Source organism: Neovison vison, chromosome 1 (assembly GCF_020171115.1).
Source record: "Neovison vison isolate M4711 chromosome 1, ASM_NN_V1, whole genome shotgun sequence".
NCBI classification, from domain to species: domain Eukaryota; kingdom Metazoa; phylum Chordata; class Mammalia; order Carnivora; family Mustelidae; genus Neogale; species Neogale vison.
Genome location: NC_058091.1, coordinates 240,305,639 through 240,320,659, shown reverse-complemented (window position 1 = coordinate 240,320,659; position 15,021 = coordinate 240,305,639). Strand labels below are relative to the sequence as shown.

The 15,021-nt window shown below is 39.9% G+C and overlaps 1 protein-coding gene across 2 annotated transcripts in view; it reads left to right on the top strand.

Moving 5' to 3' along the window:
• The window catches only part of CTNNA1 (catenin alpha 1), a 319,319-nt gene that overhangs the window by 181,931 nt on the left and 122,367 nt on the right, over positions 1-15,021 (top strand). For both annotated transcript variants that reach the window (XM_044226586.1, XM_044226594.1), the window contains exons 4-5: positions 10,203-10,369; positions 11,099-11,218. In XM_044226586.1, coding sequence (XP_044082521.1) covers positions 10,203-10,369; positions 11,099-11,218 — 287 coding nt within the window. The remainder of the gene's footprint in view (positions 1-10,202; positions 10,370-11,098; positions 11,219-15,021) is intronic.

The window sequence follows — 15,021 nt, the reverse complement described above, 5'->3', positions numbered from 1 at the left end:
TGCCTGGAAGCCAGCCTCTTGCTACCTCTGCTTTTTCACTTATCCGAGGGTCCAAGAACCTTCTTTCCCCCTTTCATGGCTCTGTGTGTTCTATGATCCAGAATCTTCATTCTTCACTTCCATGTCTTCCATGTCTATTAGTCTTCCTCTCCCTCTTCATCTGTCTGTAATTCCAATAGTGATAGTAGTATGGGAGTGCAGGCACTGTTAGAAGCACTTTACTTCTAAAATGTTCACTTTACTGAACATTTGTCTTTATCTCTACAGCAACCGTAAGTAGATATAGACAATCCTACTTTTGCATGGTTCCAGTATGTACAAATTTCACTTACACAGTATAGTTAAATAATACCAGTCCTTTGAGATGCTTTGTTGGCTCATTCAGTTTAGCATCCTATGCTTGATACTGGCCAGGTAATGATCTGTGAGGGGGGGTGAGATTGAGCCCCACGTGGGGTTCTGCACTTAGATGGAGTCTACTTAGAATTCTCTCTCCCTCTCCATATGCCCTTACCCTGCTAATACTCTCTTTTTCTAAAATAAAATCTTAAAAAAAACCCAAAAAACCAATCCTCCACCAACGTGGTTCCAAATTTAGTCACCATGGTAACTAAACTGTGAGTGAACGCATGAAAAACGGACTTGGTTGCTAGCTCTTAAGGGAACAAGCTACTACATAAATAATAATGTGCATTATGCTCACTGAGCAGTCATGTCCCTTTTTTCAAGGTCTCTTAGTAATTGGTGACTGTGCAGCTGTGTAGTTCATTCTGTCTTTGGTTGTGTTGCCTCCTTATCTCCCAGTGATAAATCCAACATGAACCCTTTTACAAACAGGAAATCATGCCATTTGCGACAATGTGGACAGAACTAGAGGGTATTATGCTGAGTGAAATAAGTCAGAGAAATATAATTATGATCTCCCTGATACGAGGAAGTTGAGTGGCAAAGTCGTGGGTTTGGGGGGTAGGGAAGGAAAAAATGAAACAAGATGGGATTGGTGTTGGAGACAAACCATAAGAGACTCTTAATCTCACAAAACAAATTCAGGCTTGGGGTGGGGAGAGGGGGTTTGGGGAAGGGTGGTTTGGTTACGGACTGTGAGGAAGGTCTGTGCTATGGTGAGTGCTGTGAAGTGTGTAAGCCTGGCAATTCATAGACCTGTACCCCTGGGGCTAATAATATATGTTAATAAAAAATAAAAAATTTAAGAAAAGAATGTTAAGTTAAAGAAGAAATAGTTGACTGCATATGTTGACATCACTGCTGTTTGAAGAGACTTTAGGGGCAGGCACCTAAGTAGTACAGTTCCTTAAGCAGGAGACTCTTGGTTTTAGCTCAGGCTCTGATCTCTGGGTCCTGAGATTGAGCCCCACGTGGGGTTCAGCACAGAATCCACTTGAGATTCTTTCCCTCCTCCTCCTCTGCCCCCCACTTGCGCAGCCACATGCGACTTCTCTCTTTGAGAGAAGCTGTCTTTGCTGTCAAAGCAGCTGTCTTTGGTTCAGGTCACGATCTCAAGGTTCTGGGATCCAGCCCTGCATGCTTGCTTCTCCCTCTCCCTCTGCTCCTCCTCCTGCTCATGTTCTTTCTCTCTCTCTCTGGCTCTCTCTAAAATAAGTAAATACAAATCTTAAAAAAAAAAAGAGAGAGAGACTTAAAGAAAAAAGATTTTCTCTACCTCTCCTTCTGCCCCCCCTTCCCAAAATAAAAAATCTTTTTTATAAAAAGAAAGAGACTCTAAATGTGCAGTCAGAGGAACTTAGTGAAAGCAGAGTTACTGACACAGAGGAGGAAAGTGGTTGTGACAAAAAGGATGATGATGTCCAAGAGGAAGTGGTGTCTTCAAAACCTTTACACTAAAGGAACTCTTGAAGATTTTTCTTTTCTTTCTTTCTTTTTTTTTTTTTAAGATTTTGTTTATTTATTTGACAGAGAGAGAGAGAGGGATCACAAGTAGGCAGAGAGAGAGGAGGAAGCAGGCTCCCTTTCGAGCAGAGAGCCCGATGCGGGACTTGATCCCAGGACCCTGAAATCATGACCTGAGCCAAAGGCAGAGGCTTAACCCACTGAGCCACCCAGGTGCCCTTGAAGATACTTCTTGGCCTTGCAAGTGCAAATAGTAAAATGTTGGAAGGTGATCCAGATTTAGAAAGCAGTAGGACAATTTGCCTAATAGTAGAAGAGATGCATTGTTTGTATCCCAAGTTAAATGCTGAAGAAGGCAAGTGTTGTTCAGAAATGACTTTGGGGGGTACCTAGCCCATTTGGTTAGGCTTCTGCCATTGGCTCAAGTCATGATCTCAGGGTCCTGGGGTTGGGCCCTGTGTTGGACTCCCTGCCCAGTGTTAAGTCTGCTTCTCCCTCTCTCAAAGTCTTTTTGGGGAAAAAAAAAAACAAACAAAACTACTTTGGAATAGTTTTCTTACAAAGAAAAAAAAACACTAATTCTCGTTGTTAATAATGTTTTGAGTTAAAATGTATTTTTTTTTTAAAGATTTTTTAATTATTTATTTGACAGAGAGAGAGAGCACAAGTAGGCAGAGAGGCAGGCCCAGAGAGAGAGGAGGAAGCAGGCTCCCTGCTGAGCAGAGAGCCCGATGTGGGGCTCGATCCCAAGACCCAGAGACCATGACCTGAGCTGAAGGCAGTGGCTTAATCCACTGAGCCACCCAGGTGCCCCTTGAGTTAAAATGTATTAAATAAATATTAATTGTACTATTTTCATTTACCTGGGTATTTATAATTAGTAGTAAAGGAGCTTTTAACATTTTGTCAAAAAATGTTAAAGATTATAGGATAATCATAATTTTCCCATATAGTACAATTACTTTGCGGTGTTACAGCTTGCATAATCACTTTTGTGGATCTCTACTAAAGTGAGGATTACCTATATTATCTCTGTTTTATAGTTGTCGGAAAGTGAGACCTGTTTAGGGTGAAGCTACAGTTTCTATCTGTGTGACATCTAATTTTATGATCCTGTTCTTTCCCATAATACTGCTGCCCATACACACATATACATACATACATACATACACCTGGAAAAAAAATTTCTTTAATAGGCCCTTGACTTCTCCTACTGGTTGCAGACCAGATTCTTGAAAGAGCGGTCTTGTTTTGCCTGTTTCACCTCCCACAGAGTTGCTCTTCCTCATTCTCCCTTGCCAGCTGTAGTGGTATCCCTGGCTTTCCAGGATCATTTTAGTGTGCATCTGTCCCAGGTCCTTTGAGTTGGTGTTCCCTCTGCTTGGAGTGATTTTGTAAGATAGATTGTCCTGTTCTTCATTTTTTAAGACACTCCTCAAGTGGTGCCTTTTCAGTGAGGCTTGCCTTGATCCCCCTATTTTAAATGATATGTTATATTGCCACTCTCCTTGTCCTTTCTGTCACTGCGGCGCCCTCTCACAAGTACTTCTGGTTTACCAGCTATGTAATTGACATGATTATGTTTCTCATCTACCCCTCCTGTTAGAATATAAACTCTCTGGAGGCAGGGATTTTTGTCTGGTTAGTTAATTAATCTGTTATTTTTAAAGAGTTTTTTTGTTTTTTTTTTTTTTAAATTTTAGAGAGAAAGATAGCATGCACACATAGGGGGTAGGAGCAGAGGGAGAGGGACAAGCAGACTCGCGCTGAGTGAAGAGCTCTGTGTGGGGCTTGATAAGGGCTCAACCCCACAACCCTGTGATCACGACCTGAGCCGAAATCAAGAGTTGGACGCTCGACTGACTGAGCCACCCAGACACCCCTGGTTAGTTAATTTCTCTCCTAAGTGGTTAGAATGGTGCCCAGCTCCTAGAAGGTGTTCAGTAAACACTTGTTACAAGAAGGCATTAATTAATGCTCTTAAAGCTGGTTGTTGAACGGATGGATGCTCACGAAACACAATGAATCCCATTTCTCTGTCTTACCTAGTTTTAATTAATAATGATGATAATTTCTGCCAACCCTGTATTGTTTCCTACTGCAAGGTAATGAATGATACATTTTAGATATCTTACGTGATTTGTCCCTCACAGCAAAGTATTGTCTATACTTTGGAGAAGAGAAAACAGTCAGTGGAGTCCAGTCACATAGCTGATAGGTGGGAAAACCAAAACTTAGGCTTATCTCCAACTCCGAGGCCTGTGCTCTTTCAGGTCACTGCATTTGATACTCTTTATCTCTTTATTTATTGAGCCATAATTCACTTTCCATAATACTTATCTTTTAAAGTGTACAGTTCAGTGGGTTTTAGTATATTTACAAGGTTGTGCAGCCATCACCTCTATGTAGTTCCAGAACATTTTCATTACTCCAGAAAGAATCCCCAAACCTATTAGCAGTTAGTCCTCTTTCTTTCTGCCCCATCCGCTGGCAGCCACTAGCCTGGCTTCTGTCTCTGGATTTACTTATTATGGACATTACACATAAATGGAATAATGCAATATGTGGCCTTTTGGGACTGACTTCTTTCACATGGCATATGCTTAGAAGATTCATTCATGTAGTGTGTATTAGTACTTTGTTCCTTTTTATGCTTACCTGTCTCATTGCATGGATATACCAATATACCACAGTTTCTTTTTCTTTCTTCCTTCCTTCCTTCCTTCCTTCCTTCCTTCCTTCCTTCCTTTCTTTCTTAGATTTTTTATTTGTTGAGAGAGTGAATGGCAGGCAGTGGGAGAAGGAGAAGCAGACTCCCCACTAAGCAGGGATCCTGATGTGGGGCTCTATCCCAGTGACCCTGGACTGAGATGAAGGCAGCTGCTTTAACTGACTGAGGCACCTAGGCGCCTCGTATCACAGTTACTTATCCATTCATTAGTGGATGGATGGATGTTTTGGTTGTTCTCACATTTCAGCTGTTATGAGGAGTGCTTTTGTGTGAGCATTTAGTGTAAGTTTTTGTGTAGACATTTGTTTTCAATTGTTAAAGGAATATACCATCAACTGGAATTAAATTGTTAAAGGAATATACCTTTAAGTGGAATTATTAGATCATACTGTAAGTCTATATTTAACCTTTTGAGGGACTGCTAGACTGTTTCCAAAGTCACTGTATCATTTTACATTCCCACCAACTTTCTCCACGTTCCTCACCAGAATTTATTATTATCTGTCTTTTTAATTTTAGGCGTTCTAGTAGTTAATGTTTTGTTATGCCTTGCCTTTATGGCTAATGAGGCTGAGCACAGAATGTCTGTGTAATGCTTTTCTTTGCCTATTTTAAATTAGATTTTCTTTTTATTTAGTCATTAGAGTTCTTTTTATATTGTGTCTACCAGATCCTTATTACATAGTGGTTTTTAGAAATTTTCTCCTGTTCTTTTGGTCTTTTCACTTTCTTGATAGTGTCCTTCGAAGCACAAAACTTCCAAATTTTGATGATGCCGTTTTATCTTTTTTCTGTTATTTGTCCTTTTGGTGTCATGGCTTAGAAACGATTGTCTAATCATAGGCCATATAGACTTACGTTAATGTTTTCTTCTGAGTGTTAATAATTTTACCTCTTAAATTTAGGTTTCGATCTGTTCTGAAAGTATATGGTGTGAAGTAAAGTCCAAGTTCATTCTTTTGTGTTTGAGTATCCATTGTTCCAGAACTGTTGGTTTGAAACACAGTTTTTCCCCCATTGAATGGTCTTGGCAGCTTGTTGAAAATTAATTGACTGTATTTTTGGTTTCTAGATTCTGTTCCGTTGATTTGTATGTATGCATTTGATTTTTTTTTTTTTTTTTTGGTCTTGTCACCGTGGTTCTCTTAGTTTCTTTTGTCCAATAGTCTTTGTCCCCTACTCCTAATTCCACAGTCTCAGGGGACACCTTTTTTTTTTTCTTTTTTAAATCTTCATATGGTTGCTTTTGCCCTTTCCTCCATCTTACTACAATCCTAGCTTGAAACCTTTAAGTCACCTTTCATGCTTTCTTTTTCTTCACTCTTTTTTTTTTTTTAAAAGATTTTATTTATTTATTTGACAGAGAGAGTGATCACAAGTAGGCAGAGAGGCAGACAGAGAGGAGGAAGTAGGCTCCCCGCTGAGCAGAGAGCCCGATTTGGGGCTCGATCCCAGGACCCCGAGATCATGACCTGAGCTGAAGGCAGAGGCTTGAACCCACCGAGCCACCCAGGCGCCCCTCTTTTTCCTCACTCTTTATAATCAGAGGTGGTTATATCATTTGACACCTGTTTTTATAATCTATTTCTGTTCTTTCCTGAGCTCTCATGGTGGCTTTCTGACTCATCTATGTGGTCAGGTTTATTTTATTTTATTTTATTTTTTAAAGATTTTATTTATCAGAGAGAGGTAGAGAGAGATCATGAGCAGGGGGGAGGGGTAGAGGTAGAAGCATACTCCCCACTGAGGAAGGAGCCCAATGTGGGACTCCATCCCAGGACCCTGGGATCATGACCTGAGCTGAAGGCAGACATTTAATTGACTGAGCCACTCAAGCTCCTGGTCAGATTTATTTTATGTGCTTTTGTTGGGTCAATCCTGTGTATGTATGACTTTCACTTCCTTCTTTCACTCAGGAATTCTTTGTACTCTGTGCATGGCTTTTCCATCCCCATCTTCTGTTCTTTCTATACAGGTCCATCACTGCCTACTTAGACTGGAGGACTCTGCCCCCAAATACGCCTTCTTTTTTTTTTTTTTTTTTTTAAATTTTTTATTTTTTATAAACATATATTTTTATCCCCAGGGGTACAGGTCTGTGAATCGCCAGGTTTACACACTTCACAGCACTCGCCAAAGCACATACCCTCCCCAATGTCCATAACCCCACCCCCCTTTCTCCCACCCCCCCTCCCCCCAGCAACCCTCAGTTTTTTTTGTGAGATTAAGAGTCACTTACGATTTGTCTCCCTCCCAATCCCATCTTGTTTCATTTATTCTTCTCCTACCCACTTAAGCCCCCATGTTGCATCACCACTTCCTCATATCAGGGAGATCATATGATATTTGTCTTTCTCTGCTTGACTTATTTCGCTAAGCATGATACGCTCTAGTTCCATCCATGTTGTCGCAAATGGCAAGATTTCATTTCTTTTGATGGCTGCATAGTACTCCATTGTGTATATATACCACATCTTCTTTATCCATTCATCTGTTGATGGACATCTAGGTTCTTTGCATAGTTTGGCTATTGTGGACATTGCTGCTATAAACATTCGGGTGCACGTGCCCCTTCGGATCACTACGTTTGTATCTTTAGGGTAAATACCCAGTAGTGCAATTGCTGGGTCATAGGGCAGTTCTATTTTCAACATTTTGAGGAACCTCCATGCTGTTTTCCAGAGTGGTTGCACCAGCTTGCATTCCCACCAACAGTGTATGAGGTTCCCCTTTCTCCACATCCTTGCCAGCATCTGTCATTTCCTGACTTGTTGATTTTAGCCTCCAAATATGCCTTCTTACTGTTTATCTCAACTTGATAAGTGGTTCTAACAGCATAACATTGGCATTACAAAACCTTGCTCTCCCATTTACTGTCAGCTAACTGTGATTAAGTTGGTTAACTTTCTAAGCTTTAGTTATCTCATTTGTAAGGAAGGGCCAGTACTACCTGCTTCCTAGGTGACTCATAGGTTTAAATAAAATATGTAGAGTGCCATAGAGTGGACATTTAATAAATTTTGGATGCTATTATGTTGCTTTTCCTTTTACTTGAGATACTAACTCCCTTAATTTTTTTAAAAAATATTATTTATTTATTTGACACAGAGAGAGATCACAAGTAGGCAGAGAGGCATGCAGCTCTAGAGAGAGGGGGCAGCTGGCCCCCTGCTGAGCAAAGAGCCTGATGCTGGGCTCCCTCCCAGGACCCTGAGATCTCGACTTGAGCCGAAGGCAGAGGCTTAACCCACTGAGCCACCCAGGTGCCCCAACTCCCTTAATGCCAAAAATTCTTCTGTCCTTTCAGAGTAGAGTCACTTTCAGAGTACCATATTTCCCATAAAACTGTTGCTGGCATTTCACTTCTTCTTCAGACCGTTTGTTAGTGCTTTCTGCTTTGAAACTCTGTGTACTTTTGTGTCTTTCGTATAGCTCTTGTGTTAAAATGCCACATAATTTCTGTGTGATCACATTCTTCTTTTTCTGGATTATAAACCGCTTGAAAACAGATAATCTTGTTCTTTGTATCCCCAGCAGTGGATTGGTTTTTGTCTATACTAAGCTCTCAATACATAGGTGAAATTCTTTTTATTGGTTAAGGCCAATATCTCTTATTTAATATTAATATTTAATGTACATATTTTTTTCTACAAAGCTTTTGAGACAAATTCTTCATGAGTAAATAGTTTTTCCTATCCCATAGCACCTTGTCCACAAGGCTATTATAATTCTGATTGCATTGTAATACTCCCTGATTTGTGAGCCCTTTGAGTCCAGGCCCTTTGTCTTAATCAGCCTTTAATTGTTTGCTTGTCTGCCTTCCCCCCCTCCTTAGACTTCCATGAGAAGATGGGCTGTTTCCTGTGTGCTCTATCATTGACACCTAGTTCAGACTTTGATATATAGTGGGTGCACAAATATTTGTTGAGTGAATAGGTGAAAGAATGAGCTCATCTAAGTATCCTACAATAACATTTTAATTTATTTATTTATTTTTAAAATTTATTATTTTTAAAAGATATTTTTAAATTTATTTATTCGACAGAGGGGTCACAAGCAGAGAGGCAGGCAAAGAGAGAAGGGGAAGCAGGCTCCCCGCTGAGTAGAGAGTCTGATACAGGCCGATCCCAGGACCCTGAGATCATGACCTGGGTTGAAGGCAGAGGTTTAACCCACTGAGCCATCCAGGCACCCCTGTATTGTATATGTTGTTAGTGTAGTTTTTAAAATTATGGATATAGGGCGTCTGGGTGGATCAGTGGGTTAAGCCTCTGCCTTCAGCTCAGGTCATGATCCCAGGGTCCTGGGATTGAACCCCATATTGGACTCTCTGCTCAGCAGGGAGCCTGCTTCATCCTCTCTCTCTCTGCCTGCTTCTCTGCCTACTTGTGATTTCTGTCAAATAAATAAATAAAATCTTTAAAAAAAATTATGGGTATAATACCTCCTCATTATAGAAAATGTTTTTATAAGTGCAGAATAATGTAAAGAGTCAGATTATAACCTAGTGTAACTGTTACTTGCCTTTGGATTCCCATCTTTTCTCTCCCTTTTTTTAAAAACACGTTACATATATGTTTTGTTTTCTTTATGCTTATTGTTTCGTCATAAATGTTAACATTTTTTCATATATATGTTAATATTTATATAGTAGTCAATTGTAGGATATAACGTAATTTACTTAACTAGGTGCATATTGTGCATTTGAGCTGTTGTCATTGTTTTACTCTGAGGAAAACGAATGAGTCATTGACTCAGCTTTGTCTTCATATGCCAGTAACTCTCTCTTGAGGTGGTTAATGTAGTGTGGAGGTCTTCCATAACAGTTGCTGTGTTTCTGTATCATTCTGTGGATATGAGGGTAGATCACATTAGATCCATTTTTTTCCCCCACTGAAATCCCTCCTACACCTTAGGATACATGTGTAATGCTCTTTGAGGAAAGGAGTGTTTTTTTGTTGTTGTTGTTTTGTTTTTTTAAAGATTTTATTTATTTGAGAGAGTACAAGTGGGGAGGAACAGAAGGAGAGAGAGCAGGAGAAGCAGACTCCCTGTTGAGCGGGGAGCCCCAAGTGGGGCCTGATCTTGGGACCCTGAGATCATGACCTGAGCCGAAGGCAGAGACTCAATCAACTGAACCACCCAGGTGCCCCCCCTGAAAAGGAGTGTTTTTCAGACTCTTTATGTATAGCACCAAAATCACTTTCCAGATACTATGTTTTCACCAGCAGTACATGAGGGTGCTTTTTAAAGTGATTGCTGTAAAACCAACAAAAGCAAACAAAACAATAAAAATGAGAGCCCTTAAATTCTGTGCATGAACTTCACGAGGTGGGAGTTATTATTTTTTTATTTTTATTTATTTTTAATTTTTATTTATTTTATTTATTTTTTATTTTTTATAAACATATATTTTTATCCCCAGGGGTACAGGTCTGTGAATCGCCAGGTTTACACACTTCACAGCACTCACCAAAGCACATACCCCCCCCAATGTCCATAACCCCACCCCCCTTCTCCCAACGAGTTATTATTTTTTTTAAACGTAGACCAGTTATTTGGTTCATTCCTGATGGGTTTGTTTTTTCATGCTGTAAAACAGGTGATTTGATGAAGACTGCTGCAGGAGAGTTTGCAGATGATCCCTGCTCTTCTGTGAAGCGTGGCAACATGGTTCGGGCAGCTCGAGCTTTGCTCTCTGCTGTTACCCGGCTGCTTATTTTGGCTGACATGGCAGATGTCTACAAATTACTTGTTCAGCTGAAAGTTGTGAGTACAGGCCTGTGTCTGTAATTTGTTCTTTCCATCACAGTGAGGCTTCTGCTGCCCATAGTTAATTCAGCATGCCTTAGAGTTTGTTTTGGTTTTGAACTTGTTTTACCTAAGTGGAGCAGGAATGTTTTCTTTTAGTTTCCATTTTCAGCTCTTCTCGAAGTGTACCTCAGACTGGCTGTGTGCTATGAGCCTGTGTAGTCTTGATTTTAGTGAAGAACTTGTAGCAAAGGTACTGTTTTGACTCCTTCCCTCTGCAGTAGTGATTAAGCATTTCCTTTTACTGGAATTCCAGAGTTGAGAAACCAAGATAGGTTAAATTCTATCATTTTAGATAACAGTCAGTATAATCCTCCCATGTAGTAGTTGCTCATATATTTGAGGGCCATGTAAACTGAAGAGAAAGTTTAGAGTGCTATCCGAGTAGCAGTTAAAAGGAATAAAATAGTATAGATCTTTTTTTTTTTTTTTTAAGATTTTATTTATTTATTCGACAGAGAGAGACACAGAGAGAGGGAACACAAGCAAGGGGAGAGGGAGAGGGAGAAGCAGGTTTCCCACCAAGCAGGGAGCCAAATGAGAGCCTTGATCCCAGGACCCTGAGATCATGACCTAAGCCAAAGGCAGAGCTTAACGACTGAGCCACCCAGGTGCCCAGTATAGATCTTTTTTACATACAGATTTGTTTCATTGAATTTTTCTTACTTAGAGTTATGTTTTATATAGGTAGAAGAAGGTATCTTGAAACTGAGGAATGCTGGCACTGAACAAGATTTAGGAATACAGTATAAAGCCCTAAAACCTGAAGTGGATAAACTGAACATTATGGCAGCCAAAAGACAACAGGTACAGTCATGATTTGGGTGTATATGAAAATTGTTTATATTATGATCTAGTGGGAAAAATCGATTTTACTTACATTTTCTGAAGGTACCGGTACCTCTTTCTTGCCAGTATAGTTCTGTTAAAACATTTAACTTATGAAGTAAGTATCCTTTTAGTATTATACTGTTAATAAACCTGTAATTAAGTTGCTTTCATGTTATGCTTCCATTTTAATTCTCATGAAAATCTTACTTTAAATAGCTTAGCAATTTGCAGTTGTGTCTGGAGCGGTAATAAGGTCTTTGTTCTGTGCCCTCAAGGATTAACTTGATTTGGTGGTAGAGTTAATTTCAGATTTTTTTTTTTTAAAGATTTTTATTTATTTATTTGACTGACAGAGATCACAAGTAAGCAGAGGCAGGCAGAGAGAGAGGAGGAAGCAGGCTCCCTGCTGAGGAGAGAGCCCGATGCCATGCGGGGCTCCATCCCAGGACCCTGGGATCATGACCTGAGCTGAAGGCAGAGGCTTTAACTCACTGAGCCACTCAGGCGCCCCTCATTTCAGATTTTTAAAAAACCTTAAGCCCGTTGAAAATTAGCGGAATTACTTGATTATGAGAAACTAACCCCATTCTCTTCCCATATTTGGCCACTTTTTAAGTATTTCTTATCATCCTTAGTAGTTTGCATTGTGTTATGAATTTGTGTTGTGTGGCATGTGGATCATTGTTCTCATTTTTCCAGGCTTTGCTAGCACTTCGGAATTTGGGGACTTAGAGTGCTTTGAATGTGGTGTGTGCTGTAAGGGAGACACACATGTCACCATCCAGTTTCTTAAAACTTTGTAGTTCTGATCAAGCTTGTGCTTTTTCAAAAGCCCTGAAAAGATCAGTTCTTTTCTTGTTTGCGATACCTGTTAGGATATTTCATGCTACATTTCACAGAAAACCCAGCTCCAAAACTGCTTGAACTGTGGGGGATTTATTTTCTCACCAATTAGAAGTCCCAAATGAGATGTGATTTTTGAGGTGATTAAGGTTATAGTTATATGTCCTCAAGGATCCAGGGTTTTGATCTTTTCCAGCATTGCTGTGTTTTGTGTGCCCGGCACTGGACGGCTACAGAAGCTCTAGGCATGCTATTTGTACACATCACTATGTCCAGCAAGAAAAAAAAAAAAACTGTTTTCTTCCATATGTCTTTTTTTTTAATAAGCAAATGATCTAGAAGCCCCTAACAGATTTGCCCTAAATCTGAATTGTGTGACATACCCATTCTTCATTAATCATTAGTGAGAGTAAAGTAGTTATATTTGTCATGAAGAGTCATGAAGACCTCCCTTCTACTGAGATTAGGGGAGGTATCCTTCTTGAGGACAGGACACCCAACAAGAGTTCTGATAGGCATGGGGGAAATGGAGTCAGTACTGTACATGTCCCATATAGGCTATCCTCAGCTTTGGAGTCGTCTTAGTACCTTTCATTTGGTTATATTATACCAGTGTAAAAACTTTACCCCACTGATTGAGAAGATATAAATAATGTACGTAAGGTATTTAATAAGGTTATTAAGCATATTTCAAGCTTAGGTTGTGATCAGACTGGATCTGCACATACGAGATCCTGGTTTTACATATCCGTTACTTAATATTATGCATGATAATACACCTAGATTTGATGTGTTGCCTAAGTTATTTAGTTTCTGTGGGCTCAGTGTATTTTTATCACTTATCCCCGTGTTGGCCTATGTCTCCATCACATAAATCACAAGTAAGTTTTTTCTTTTTGCTGGGCCTGATCGGTTCTGAGTATTTGTTCAATACTATAATTCTGTAAACATGACATACTTGCCCAATTAGGTTCATAGTTTATTTTGCGTAATGTTTATGATTTAAATTCTCATTTGAATACGTGAAATAAATGTTAGTTATATTTAAAAAATAAAGTTTGGTGAACAGTTTCACTGTCTTAAAACTTAGTCTAATCTTTGTTTATGAAGACTTACTACTTGAGGAAAGTAAGAATGTTTAGACTGACACTATATTGGCTATCTTTGCAAAGTAGTAGAGTAAGTAAATTGATGATATTCTTGAGATAGAACATAATGATAGACCAGACTTTTGTATCCTGTGGAAAAAACTTACTCAAGAGTAATGGTACCTGTAAGATTGGTGAATCACAGACCTAGACCCCCTTTTTTTTTTAAAAAAAAAAAAAAAGTAATGGTGCCTGACTTTCTAATTCTGTGCACCGTGAATACATGAAGACTTCCTTGAACATAATCCCCAATGTACTAAAACACAAAATGAAACAAAATCCAGTAAATTTTAAATATTTCTGAAATAAGAAAAAAAGTAATGGTGCCTGACTTTTTAATTCTGTGCACCGTGAATACATGAAGACTTCCTTGAACATAATCCCCAATGTACTAAAACACAAAATGAAACAAAATCCAGTAAATTTTAAATATTTCTGAAATAAGATGTCATTAAAATCTTGAAGTTACTAGTTACTGGATGGTCTTATATTTGCCCCTCCATATCTCATTTCACCCTTACTCATCTTGTTCTCTGCCCCAGGAACCCAACCTGTCTGGACTGCATCTAGGGCTCCTCTGCCCTCTAGGTCCTGATTGGGTTTGGCCAGTGGGAACATCAGCAGAAGATCAGAGGGGATAGAAGGGTGAGGCTGGGGATTTATTCCCCTGGCTCCCCATCCTGCTTAATGATCATGGTGGCTAAAAGTCAGAGCCCCTTTCAGGTGGTATTCTCCATACACCTTGCTGCCTGGTTTCTGGTAACTGCTGCCTCTCTGTCTCATCAGGCCTAAGTGCTGTATCAGCCTTGTGGTTTCCATGTACTTTCTCTGTACTTTTTATGTTTTTATTTTTTTAAAGATTTTATTTATGTATTTTGAGAGACAGCAAGAGGGGACATTAGCAGGGGAAGTGGGAAAGGGAGCAGGGAGCCTGCTGAGCAAGGAGCCCGACAAGGGTCTTGGTCTCAGGATCCTGGGATCATGACCTGAGCTGAAGGTAGACGCTTAACCAACTGAGCCCCCCAGGTGCCCCTCTTCATATCTTTTTAGCATAGTCCTTGAACCATGTTTGATTTACTCTTTTGTTTTTTGCTGGTGTCTTTTTTTTTTTTTTTTTTTTTAAGATTTTATTTATTTGCCAGAGAGAGAGAGAGTACACACAAGCAGGCAGAGAGACAGGCAGAGGAAACGAGAGAAGCAGGCTCCCCACCGAGCAAGGAGCCCGATGCGGGACTCAATCCCAAGACCCCAGGACCATGACCTGAGCCGAAGGCAGCCGCTTAACCATCTGAGCCACCCAGGCATCCCTCTGCTGGTGTCTTAATTGATGCATGTTTCCATTTTAAAATTTATCTTGGGTTTGTAGCATGTCCTGCTCATTTATAGTGTTCCTTGGGACTAATTCTTAAACCTTTAGCCTTAACCTTCTGCAGTAGAATCCACTGAATAGGCCGGCTGTGGTCTCCTTTCTGACTCCTGATCATAAAATAGTCTTTTGTAGGACATGGGTCTTGGTGTGTATTCCTATAAACTAGTGATTTCCTTGGGAATTAAACAGCTATTTGATCCTAAGTTCCCAGCCTGGCGGAAACTTCATTCTCCCTTTTAGAATTGCCCACTGGTCTCCTTCGGTAACTGGCAACATTTTTTCACAGTGTGTGTTTTCTGGCAGAACTCCTATACTGCTGTATGCTTAGCCCCCCTTGACTGTTTTCACCTTTAACTTTTTCTTCTTTTCTGAGGCATGGCATGTATTAATTTACCTTCTCATTCAGGCTCTTAATCTTT